This window comes from Budorcas taxicolor, chromosome 25 (genome assembly GCF_023091745.1).
Source record: "Budorcas taxicolor isolate Tak-1 chromosome 25, Takin1.1, whole genome shotgun sequence".
NCBI classification, from domain to species: domain Eukaryota; kingdom Metazoa; phylum Chordata; class Mammalia; order Artiodactyla; family Bovidae; genus Budorcas; species Budorcas taxicolor.
In genome coordinates this window covers 26,986,467-26,999,595 of record NC_068934.1, presented here as the reverse complement: position 1 = coordinate 26,999,595, position 13,129 = coordinate 26,986,467, and the positions used below count along the sequence as shown (strand labels likewise).

Here is a 13,129-nt window from a genome sequence, read left to right as displayed (position 1 = left end):
ATCAGGGGAGCAGAGGAACCACAGTTCCCAACTATGCAAAAAAAAAAAGAAAAAAAAATATACATATAGGCTTCATGAGAGTAAGATTTATAATCTGTATTTGCCATTGTTACGGAGTGTACTTTTCCCAAATAATCCTTACAGTTCTTTATGTGCCTCAAAAAGACAGTGTTTCCCATACTAAAAGACTCATTTTGAAACAGCAGCAAGAAAACACCAGAACAGGCCAAAAGAGTGAACTGAACATGTATATCCATGACATGGACCAACTGGCTAATGACGCTTCAGGGAAGCCAAATGGCTACTTCTTCTGTCTGCTGATGTCAGTCCTCTGCTGCCTGAGAAGATGATCAGGGAGACAGAAGACCCCAACCAGACTGTGGTGGACTTCTTCTTCCTGGAGGGTCTGAGGTACACAGCTGAACATCCCAGCCTCTTCTTTCTGCTCTTCCTCCTCATCTATAGCATCACGGTGACTGGGAATCTCCTCATCCTCATCACTGTGGGCTCTGACCCTCACCTCTGCTCCCCCGTGTACCACTTCCTGGCGCACCTCTCCTTCCTGGATGCATGTCTGTCTACGGTGACAGTGCCCAAGGTCATGGTAGGCCTCCTCACTCCAGATGGAAAGGTGATCTCCTTTGAGGGCTGTGCTATCCAGCTTTACTGCTTCCACTTCCTGGCCAGCACCGAGTGCTTCCTGTACACAGTCATGGCCTACGACCGATACCTGGCTATCTGCCGACCCCTGCACTACCCGGTGGCCATGAACAGGCGGATGTGCTCAGGACTGGCTGGGATCACCTGGACCATGGGTGCTGTGCACTCCGCACTCCATACCTGCCTCACCTTCCGCTTGCTCTACTGTGGGCCTCGTCACATCGCCTACTTCTTCTGTGATATCCCCCCAGTGCTGAAGCTGGCCTGTGCCGACACCACCGTCAATGAGCTTGTCATGCTTGCAAACATTGGCATTGTGGCTGCAGGTTGCCTCTTCCTCATCGTCATCTCCTACGGCTTCATCGCCGCAGCGGTGTTGCGCATTCGCACAGCGGAGGGCAGGAAGCGCGCCTTCTCCACCTGCACCTCCCACCTCACGGTGGTGCTCCTGTACTACCTGCCCCCGGTCTGCATCTACCTGCAGCCTCGCTCCAGTGGGGCAGGCGTCAGGGCCCCTGCCGTCTTCTACACCATAGTCACTCCCATGCTCAACCCTTTCATTTACACCCTGCGGAACACAGAGGTGAAGCAGGCTCTGCGAAGACTTCTGGGCCAAGACTCCAGAGACTCTCCAGCAGGCAGCCCACTCTGCTAACCTACACTGCGCTTCTCTTCATTTACCCGCCAAGAAAGCATCTATTTCCACGTCAAAATGGGAAAGGAGCATCATTCAAGTGGAAATCAGAAAAACTGAGTTTCAGCTCAGCCAAGAACGTTTTTCCCCTCCCTTCAGCCAACTGACTGGTGTCAATGTCTGTCACAAACTTTTCATCTTTAAAACCAAAGGGCTGGGAGATTTCCCTGGTGGTCCAGCAGTTAAGACTCCACTTCCAATGAAAGGGGTGCAGGTTCAGTCCCCGGTCAGGGAACGAAGATCTTGCCATGCAGAAAACTAAAGAGCTGGATTGGGTGATCCCCAGAAAATCTCTACCACCTCGGTTTTATGGCTCAGAGGTATGTGAAATGCTATTCACAGCCTCATTTATTTTAGCAAATGTATCTTTTTTAACTATGAAATAATTGTATTAAATATAACACATATTTTAAAATGCTGATAACAAAAGTATAGGTATAGACAATTAATGTTTGTCTATGTATCTCCCAGTTTAAGAGAAGAAGCCACAGTTTTTAGGATGATAAAATACACCTATTAGGAGAAAAACAACCTGCCCAAGGTCACTTAGAAGATGTCATTATCTTTATTTTCCCACTCCAGGTGGTTTATAACTAAGTGATAGAAAGACATGGACCTTAACATCAGGTGGACCTACTAGTACTCGAATCCTGATTCCACTTGATATAAAATCTTGTGCATAGTTTATAATAACTTGGTGTTTCAGTGTGTTCTTCTAATATAGTAAGATTAAAGTTAACTACTTGGTAGAATTTTATGCAGGCTAAATAATATATTTATGTTAAGTGCTTGCTGAAAAAAGGATGTTCCCATTTCTTACAAAGCAAACTGAAGAAGTCAAGAGTGCTTATTATACAAGCTAAGGTTTAAACTAAACAAAAAAATGCAACTTACCAAAATTTATGGGGTGCAGCAAAAACAAAGATCAAAGTGAAATATTCAGCATTAAATGCATACATTATTAATAGGAAAAGAAAAATATCTTACTAAGTTTCCAATTTAAGAAACTAGAGAAAGAAAAGTAACTGAAACCTAAAGGAAGCACAAGAAAATAAACAGCAAAACCTAGATCAGAAATGAATGAAGTTATAAGCAGGAGAGAAAAAAATTTTTAATCAAAAGTTGATTCTTTGCAAAAATCAATAAAACTGATAACTCTTTAGCCAGGATAACCAAAGGAAGACAGAAATAACCAATATCAAAAGTGAAGGGGATATTGTCACTACTGATGATACAGATATTAAAAGAAGATTATATATAACTCTTTCTCCACATATTTGATAATGTAAATGAAATGGACTACTTCATATAAAGACACAAAATACCAAAATTCATGTAGGACAAATGGATAACCTGAAGAGCTCAATATCTCTTTTTAAAATTGAATTCATAATTAATAAACCTTCCAAAAAATCATACCTAGATAGTCTAATTATTAATTCTATCAAAACAGTTAAGGAATAAATAGTATCAATTATCTTCAGTCTCTTACAGAAAAGTGGAAACAGAGGAACTACTTCTTAAATAATACAATGAGAATTATCCTAATTCTCAGGATAATCCAATTCAGAATTATCCTAATTCTAAAGTCAGATAAAGACATCAAAAAAAGGAAAACCACAGACCAAATAACTCTCATGAATATAAACATGACAACTTCTGAACAAAATATAGGAAATCAAAGTCAACATATGTAAAAACATGTATATACCATGATCAAGTAGGATTTACTCCAGATATGCAAGACTAGCTCAACATGAAAAAATCAGTGTAACAGGATACAGAAGAAAAATCATATAAAATCATGTATCAAGTGACTAAAAAGAGATTTAACAACATTGAAAACTGATTCAAAAAAAAACTGATTCATGATAAAAACTCAGCAAACTAGGAATTAAGAGAGCTTACCTCTATATTTGATAAAGAACTTGATAAAGAACAGACACAGGAAAACTAAAATGTCATAATTACTGGTGAAATAATGAGCTTTCCAGCTAATATCTGGTGGATACATGACACTGTATTTGTCAAAACCCATAGTGATTTACAGTACAGAGTGAAACAATGTGTGCAAATATAAGATTAATTTAGGAAACTGGAGATTCTAGGAAGGAATGCACAACATGACAAAACAACCTCTGTTACAGATGTACATGGCAGCTCCATGGAAGGGGACAAAAGATGCTGACCTAAGTAAAACAAATGTAAGCCAAGGTTTACTGAGATTGAACAGATCGGTAAATCAGTGGCTGATGGTGAGTCAGATATCCCACCATGAGAATGGCAGAAGAAACAAGCTAGGGGAAAAAGGATGTGGTAATGGATTATGGATGGAGTCATCAGTATGAAGTCATGTTTAACTTATTATAGCTACAAATGGTTACATATAAACATATTTATAGACAGGTATATATACATACATTTCCTTGTTCTCTCAGTTTAGAGGGCCTAAAAGCAAGAAATACACCTAGTGCTCAAGTATGAAGTTTCTAGTAATGTTCTCCAATAATAGAAACCAGGAAAGGAACTGGAGAAAAAGTGGTATAAGAAAAGACTGGAGCATCTGTGCTAGAAAGCAAAGAAGTGCTAAAGTACACACATACACACACACACACACACACACACACACACACACACACAGATGGGGTTATGACAGAGAAACAGGAGCCAGTTGAAAGAGTTCTCAGTGGTCACAACTAGAATAACTTCCACCAATATATTGAATGAAGTAGTAATGGATTATTATTTAAAATATAAAATAGCCCTGAGTCCATAGTGATATAAATAAATCATTGAATGACTAAATAAGAGAAAGAAAAACAGACAAATCCCTTTTGCAGAAGCTTAATGAAAATAGAAGAAAAGAAATAATAAATATAAGAGCAAAAATAAGTGAACAATATAAGAAAAAATAAATGAAAAATAAGTGAAAGGAACTCATCAAGCTCCTCTGTCCATGAAATTCTCCAGGCAAGAATACTGGAGTGGGTTGCCATTCTCTTCTCCAGGGAATCTTCCCAACCCAGGGACTGAACCTAAGTCTCCCATATTACAGGCAGATTCTTTACCATCTGAGCCACCAGGGAAGCTCAATCAAAACTATACTGCAATATTAAAAAAAAAAAAAACCAGCATACATATAGACAGAATTATATGCTATAACCAAGTAAGGTTTATTTCAGGGAATCAAAGATGTTCGTATTTGAAAAAAATCGATAAATGTACTGTAGCATATGAATAGGCTAAAGAAGAAAAAAATATGTGATCATATCAGTTGAGACAAGAAATATCTAAAACCAACAGCAACTTATAATTTTTTTAAATTATCAAAAATAGCAATAGAGGAAAATTTCCTCAACTTGAAAAATACTGTCTACAAAAACACTCCCGTGAACATTATACTTGATGATGAAAGACTGAAACTTTCCAATTTTGACTGGGAATAAGACAGGGATATCCATTTATCACTTTTATTCATTATACAGAAAGCATTGTTTTTATGCATTCTACATAAAGCACTGCTCAAAGGAATAAAGCAAGAAAAGAAAATGGATTACATACAGGTCAGAAACAAAGAAATGATACTGTCCTTAATTTCAGGTACCATAATTTTCTGTGAAGAAAATCCCAATGCATCTGTTTTAAAACTCTTAGATTTTCCAAAGAAAACAAACACTGATTGGAAGATCCCCTGGAGAAGGAAAATGGCAACCCACTCCAGTACTCTTACCTGGAGAATCCCATGGAGGGAGGAGCCTGGTAGGCTACAGTCCATGGGGTTGCAAAGAGTTGGACACGACTGAGCGACTTCACTTTCATATATATCCCTGTGTTTATTGCACTACTGTTTACAATTCTCAATATATGAAAATAACCTAAGTGTCCACTGACAGATGACTGGGTGAAGAAGATATGTATATATACATACATTCAATGGAATATTATTCAGTTATAAAAAATAAAATCTTGCCATTGTGACAATATGGATGGATCTAGAAGGTATTATGCTAAGTGAAATAAGTCACACAGAGAAGGACAAATACTGTATGGTCTCATTTATATGGGGAATCTAAAAAACAGAACAAATGAACAAAAAAACAGAAAACAGACGAGTAAATACAGAGAGGTGGTTGCCAGAAGGGAAAAGAGTGGGAGGGTTGATCAAAATAGGTGAAGTGGATTAAGAAGTACAAGCTCCTAGTTATAAAATAAATGTCATGCACATATGGGCTTCTTTGATGGCTCAGTGGCAAAGAATCTGCCTGCCAATGCAGGAGATGCAGCTTCGATCCCTGGGTGGGGAATATTCCCTGGAGGGGAATATCCCCTGGAGGAGGGCATGGCAACCCACTCCAGTATTCTTACCTGGAGAATCCCATGGACAGAGGAGCCTATTGAGCTATACAGTCCATAGGATCACAAAGAGTTGAACATGACTGAAGCAACTTAACACACATGGGTGCAGGGAAGTATACAATATGTTCACATACTCTAAATTAGGCAATAAACTGTGAATGAAATGTGAAGATATTTTACATTTTTCTTAATTTAGAATTTTGCCTTTGTCTGTGTTCAGATGCATTTTACTCACTAAAATCATTGTTCATGTGTCACTGATTTTTGAAAGTATATAGTAAATTCTGTATTTTTTTTAACTTTACACATTTAAAATCAAAACAAAATACCCAAGTCCTAGTCTCAGCTCTACCACTTATAAATTGCAGTTTGGAATGAGCATGAACATCTCTGAGCCTCAGTTTCATCATCCCTGAGATGGGAACTAGGATCCCCTTCCCTAACTCCCTCACTGTCCTTCCCTGAGGAACACACAGCCTGATAGATGCAAAGGTACAGAGAAAACTGCAACAAGACTTCTAAGAACAATTGTGACACCCTGCAAGTTGTCTCTATTAATGTGTGAAGTGGGCCTACTGAACTTCATGTCACAGGGAGACTTCAAACAGCCCAGGTGATTCAACCAGCCTCCCACTCACTGAGCAACAGGATGTCTCTGCTTCAGAATGTAAGACTTCTCCAGTGAGTGAGCTTTAATGTTTAAAGGTGCTTATTTTGTACACCAGACCCAGCATGTAAAGCAACAACTTCACCTGGTGCCAGGCTGACTACACAGGGAAATGTTCCAGTGCTTGAGAGAAAAACCAATTGTGCCAGCTTGGGGGAAACACTGTGTCTGTCCTCAATATGTACATCAATTTACCAGAATCAAATTTCAGTAAGAATTTTGAACACAAACAACTAATCTCACATTCAACCCATGGGTAGCCTGCAACTCCACTACATTTTAAAGAGAAAAACAGCCTCAATGACATACAGCCCATTGTACATATCACCAATAATGGACATTAAATGCATGTTTTGTTTGTTGTAGTCACATAATCAAATGGGTGAATGAATCAACACCCATTTCCTCTTGCTAGATGCGACAAGTAGTTCCTGCTCAGCCTTGCCCCTCAGGCACTGGAGTAAAGAACCACTTACCTGAATGAGCTTGCAAAGATCAAAAGTGGGTTGTGTATCATGAATTGATGTTAAGCAGTGATCTCATAAAATACAAGACTTGAAGACATTGTGTGTGTTGGGGGCAAGGCCGTATAAGGAGAAGTATATAATGGGGTTCAGTAAAGCTGGGGGTTCAGGAATTATTAGAACCATTTTACTTCTGGTTTTCTTTAGCCCTTAACCACAGTGAACCCTTGTCATACACATTCCAAACCTGATCCTGACAACAGTAGCCCACTTAGAGAAAGTTCACATTAAACACATTCATGATGTCATCAGGGAACTTTCTGGTCGCTAACTAAAAAAGCCACTTTTGTAAGCCTACAATATCAAAGCTTTTGGACTGATCTAGAAACAGCTCCATCCTAGTACACAGGCACAGGAGAATCCCATGACTTACCTGTTTGATTCTCAGCTGTGCCAACTTCAATAGAATCATACTTTCCCTCATAACCCCTTTTATCCCATTTCAAAATTCTATGCTGTGTATATAAAATAACTGACTTGTTTCCTCAGATGTATTCCTCCCTGTTAAAAAAAGTCCACATAGCTATATAGTACTTAAAGGCACTAACTAGAAAACCAAATTGCCTCTATTAACACTTAGCCGCCCTTAACTTTTACAATCTGTAGGTATATCTGTTTTTCTGATTAATGATTTGCAAAATAATCTGAAGGAATGAGACAATTTTTTATTGAAGTATAATTACTGTAAAATGTTGTGTTAGTTTCTGCTATACAGTATGCATATTAATATATCTCCTCCTTCTTGATCCTCCCTCCCACCACACCCCATCCCACCCCACCCCGTCCCACCCGGCTAGGTCATCACAGAGCACCAAGCTGAGCTCCCTGCGCTACACAGCAGCTTCCGCTAGCTATCTGTTTTACACATGGGGTGTATACGTCAATGCTACTCTCTGAATTCGTCCCACCCTCCCCATCCCCCACTGTGTCCACATGTTCACTCTGCATTTGGATCTCTATTCCTGCCCAGCAAATAGGTTTCTCTGAACCATTTTTCTAGATTCCACATATATGTGTTAATATATGATAGTTGTTTTTCTTTTCTGACTTACTTTACTCTGTATGACAGACTCTAGGTCCATCCACATCTCTATAAATGACCCAATTTCATGTTTATGGCTAATATTCCATTGTATATATGCACCACACTTCTTTATCCATTCCTCTTTCAGTGAACATTTAGGTTGCTTCCATGTCCTGGCTATTGTAAAGAGTGCTTCTGTGATCATTGAGGTGCTTAGATGTGCAGTCATGTCCAACTCTGAGACCCATGGACTATAGCCTACCAGGCTCCTCTGTCCATGGGATTTTCCCAGCAAGAACACTGGTGTGAGCTTCCACTTCCTGCTCCAGAGCATCTTCCCAATCCAGGGATCAAATCAGTGTCTCTTGCATCTCTTGCATTGACAGGTGGATTCTTTACCACTAGTGCCACCTGGGAAGTTCAAACATTAGGGTACATGCATCTTTTTGAATTCTTGAAACCTAATTTTAAAGATTTTTTCTGAGATTGAAATGGGTTTCATTTGTATTTTGAGTCTCATCAAATGAAAGATCAACCACCAGTTTTAATCCACTCTTTGAGTCGCCTCAAATGCTAATAAAATATATAACATATTGAACACAATCTGCAATGTCTGCAAAGGCTCCCAAATAGAAAGATACTGTTTGCCTATTGAGATATACTTTTCCTTCAATATGGAAAGTAATTTTATCAGAACAGTTACTAAAAGAAAAGCAAAATGAAAAAAAAAAAATCCAACCAAGATCAATTATTTCACATACATAGAACTAGTTAAGTGAAAATCAAACATACTAATATTGGATCAGGGGATGGGATATGAATGGTCAATAAAACTGTAAGTCAAGAATTTTGCAATGTTGAACATCTAAAAACAAGCCAACAATCCAGCTATGCTAAATTTCAAAATATCTAAATATTGAATGGAGACTGGAAAACAGTAAAGTAGTAAATGTTACTACAGTTATTTTGGACATGTTTAAACTGTCTCAACACATCACATTTTTGAGTGGTTTTCTTTTTCCTAGTACCTTAAAAGAAAAAGACATCTTGTTCAAAATTTGATTTATTCCCCAAATATTTCTTTCAAATAGTCATTGCTCTCACGGCTGAAATTTGAGGCTTTTGTACTTTAAAATCCACATAAGAGTAGCATGTGGAAGCCAAGAAACAGGAATGTGTGTTCAACATTTTATAAGTACCAAATAACTTTAAGCTAAAGGCTTTCCAGAGAAATCCTGTGACCTCCATAATATTTCTAGAGCCTTCTAGAAAGGAGAAGAAAATCATAGAAAGAGCTTTCTTTTCTCATAATTTTGTTTTCTATTCTTTCTTTCTAACTTGATTTTTGATTACCAATCACTATGTTATCTCCTTAAGATACTGTCCTCTCTCTACATGATTCCCAACAGATGTGGCCATAGCCATTGGTCTTCCTCCTCCAAATTACTATTAATGTGCGGTCATTGTGTATTATAAGTTTTAATAAAAACTTTATGGAGGAGAGGGAAATGGCAGCCCACTCCAATATTCTTGCCTGGAAAATCCCATGGACAGACGATCTTGGCAGGCTTCAGTTCATGGGGTCGCAAAAGAGTCAGACACAACTTAGCGACTAAACCATAACAAGTGATAGCTAGTACTCAATCCTGTTTAGCCAACACTAGCTTCTTTCTCCAACTCTTAAATTAAAATTCTTTGCAGTGCCAACTTTCCTTCTTTGCCTCTAAAAGCCTTTGATTTTACTCCTGAGCTGGGACACTGTTTGGGCTGCTACCAGAATCTATTTGCCCCAAATTGCAATTTTTTTTATTCAAAATTAACTTTTTTTGCTTTAAAAAAAAAAGCTTTATGGACAATGGAGGATAATTAAGGTACTCTACAGATAAGGAAACAAATTCAGGACGAAGTGTGACTTCTAAATCTCATTGTTCATTCCCTACTGAAGGATCTCTTATTTATTGGCCTTCTTTATTAGACCATGGACTAATGACACATTCCTAAGAAATGTTTTACTTATTTCTTAGGAATGCCTGTTCTATGAATTATAAGATCCTGAAAATATTTCTTTTTTTTTTTGCAGAAAAAGTCAGTTTTCAAAACAAATGTTTTCTCATATCTTATGTTTGCTGTGCTATGCTTAGTCTCTCAGTCATGTCCAACTCTTTGTGACCCCATGGACTATAGCCTGCCAGGTTCCTCTGTTCATGGGGATTCTCTACGTAAGAATACTGGAGTGGGTTGCCATGCCCTTCTCCAGGGAATCTTCCCAACCCAGGGATCAAACCCAGGTCTCCTGCATTGCAGGTGGATTCTTTACTATCTGAGCCACCTTGGAAGCCTTACCTTATGTTTACTAAAATACAAATAAAATGAAGTAAACAGAAAGTATACTAGAAAGAGTAGTACATATGAAATCAAAAGGCTAATAGTTTATTTCAGATTTTTTCATAAAGAAATTGTGTGACTTTAAATAAATCATTACACTTCTCTGAGTTTCAGCATTCAGTATTATATTTATGAAATAAATATATATTGAAAATCTGATGTGCTACTTTGAATATAGAAAATAAATATGAAATACTAGAGATAAACATGAAAGTAGCTCAATGACTAGTGTTTACAGCAGCAAAGTGGAGTTATCTTTGATAGTCTTTATGGAATCTCCTATAAGGGTGAAACAATGGTATTTGGATAAATCACATGCCTGACCACTGTACGGAGAAAGAAAAGGTAGGACAGATTGTCTGATTCATGCTTCCAGGGCCATAAGTGTCATTTAAGAAATGTTACTTTATTGAACATTCAAAATCAATGACTTTAAAGACTTTAAAGTCACACTGCGGCTGCTGCTGCTGCTAAGTCGCTTCAGTCGTGTCTGACTCTGTGCGACCCCATAGACGGCAGCCCACCAGGGTCCCCCATCCCAGGGATTCTCCAGGCAAGAACACTAGAGCGGGTTGCCATTTCCTTCCCCAATAAAGTCACACTAGTGTTACTTTACTGACCATTACCAGAAACATTCATCTTTTTCCAAGTGAAAAAAAAAGTCCATAATAACAATAGGAAAAATAAATAGAAGGGAATTCTCTGGTGGTCCAGTGGTTAGGACTCTGCAGTTCCACTGCAGAGGGCAAGGGTTCAATCCCTGGTTGGGGAACTAAGAGCCCAAAACCCATGCTGGGTGGCAAAAAAAAAATGTTAGTTTATTTATGTTATTCTTAAATGGGAAACATGAAGAAAAGGAAAGGATATTGCTAAAATAGTAATAAAAGAAAGATGATCTGCTCTAAGAAACTGCAAACAACTTGAGGGAAGACTAAATTTCCTTCCTTATGATGAGAAATAAATAAGGTAAGAAGGCTGCCACCTCAAATATTGTAAATAAACACACAAAATCTCTCCCATCCTATGACCTGGACATAGAAACTGATTCTAATCAATACTCTCTTCTCCTCAGGGTTTTTCTCAGAGCATTTTTAACATCTTTGTTCCTCAGACTGTAAATTAAGGGGTTCATCATGGGAACCACATTGGTATAAAAGATAGAAGAGATTTTTCCCTCATCCAAAGATCCAGTAGAAGATGATTTGAGATACACAAATGCCCCAGATCCAAAGAACAGAGAAACAGCAGTGATGTGGGAACTGCAGGTGCTGAAGGCTCTGGACCTGCCCTCTGTTGACTTGATGTGGAGGATGCTGGACAGGATGAGACCATAAGAGACAAAGATGGTGAGACTGGGCACAATGATGTTGATGCCCGCCATGATGAAAACTACCAGCTCAGTGACATAGGTACTTGTGCAGGAGAGCTGGAGCAGAGGGTGGATGTCACAGAAATAATGGTTGATGGAGTTTGCTTCACAGAACGTCAGTCTCAGCATGCATCCAGTGTGAGCCATGGCACCAGAAAATGCCAACAAGTAGGAACAAAGCATAAGGCTGGAGCACACTTTAGGGGACATGGCAGCATTATATAAGAGTGGCTTACAGATGGCCACATAGCGGTCATAGGCCATTGATGTAAGCACATAGCATTCAGAAACGACAAAAAAACAGAAGAAGTAGAACTGGGTCATGCATCCCATGTAAGAGATAATATTCTCCTTCGATAAGAAATCTATCAGCATTTTGGGTGTAAATACTGAAGAATAACAGAGGTCTGTGAAGGACAAGTTAAAGAGGAAAAAGTACATGGCGGTGTGTAGATGTGAATTTATCCCAATTAGGATTATCAGGCTCAGATTTCCTATCACAGTGACCATATACATTAATAGAAACAGGAAAAACAAGGGAACTTGGAGATCCAGTTGGTCTGTTAACCCCACCAGGATGAATGCAGTCACAAAAGACCCATTCCCAGGAGCCATTCTTCCCTAAGAGAATCTGTGGACACAGGAGAGAAGATTTACACTGGGGAACAGCTCAGTCCTGACAATATCTCATCCTACAAGAGAGTATACATACTGAGCATGTCTGAGACTAGGCCAACCTGGGCCCATAGAATCTGCCTTTACCATGGGCTTTCCCTTTCTAGAGTCTTGACAAGCTAAATAAAACAAAGATCATCACAAACAGCCTATAGAGAGAAGGCAATGCTGCCATATGGATACATGCCTGCTGGAAAAACGAAGGGATAAAAGAGAGGGATCAAGTTAGAAAGTCCTTCTCTAACTTCACCTTTTCTTCATTCACTTGAGCCTTCTCTTCATCAGCAAAATTGTAGGCAGAGACCCCAGCTACATTGTGCTGGCTTCTGGTGCAGATTAGATCTGGTGTGAGCTGGAACCAAGGAGATTGTCTCTAACCAAAGACTAAGGGACCGAAGGCTAGAGGAGGTTTAGTCATTGCCCAAGTAGAAGAGTGAGAGTCTGTCCATAGAAAAGGAACTTACTGACTGAGATACTTCTGTACCTCCCAGAACACTGAACACTCTCTGATCCCCTTCAGTATAGTCTCCTAAGAGTTTCACCTGAATCTCATGACTGCACAAAATGGTGGGGAGAGGGGGAGACAGGAAAGTGGCAGATCTGATGTCAACAGAATTCAGAAACTCACCCTTATGTGGCCAGAAACCTTAGAGCTCTCCCTTGGTGTTTGTCCTGGAAAGGCAGTGTCCGGTCTGAGGCTCTGGTTCACTTGACTCTAAAATGAAAAGTCTGAGCAGCCCAGACTTAATTTCAGATATGCCCCGGAAATCTTTCT

General features: G+C 39.1%; 2 protein-coding genes across 2 annotated transcripts; one reads left to right on the top strand and one right to left on the bottom strand.

Moving 5' to 3' along the window:
* The first annotated feature begins 346 nt into the window (after window positions 1-346).
* Window positions 347-1,315, top strand: LOC128069114 (olfactory receptor 10S1). The gene has a single exon (XM_052662397.1). It carries the CDS (start codon window positions 347-349, stop codon window positions 1,313-1,315), a length of 969 nt encoding a protein of 322 aa, XP_052518357.1.
* Window positions 1,316-11,361: 10,046 nt separating this feature from the next.
* On the bottom strand, window positions 11,362-12,294 carry LOC128068535 (olfactory receptor 8B3-like). The gene has a single exon (XM_052661661.1). The coding sequence runs from the start codon at window positions 12,292-12,294 to the stop codon at window positions 11,362-11,364; it is 933 nt and encodes a 310-aa protein (XP_052517621.1).
* Between the last annotated feature and the right edge of the window lie 835 nt (window positions 12,295-13,129).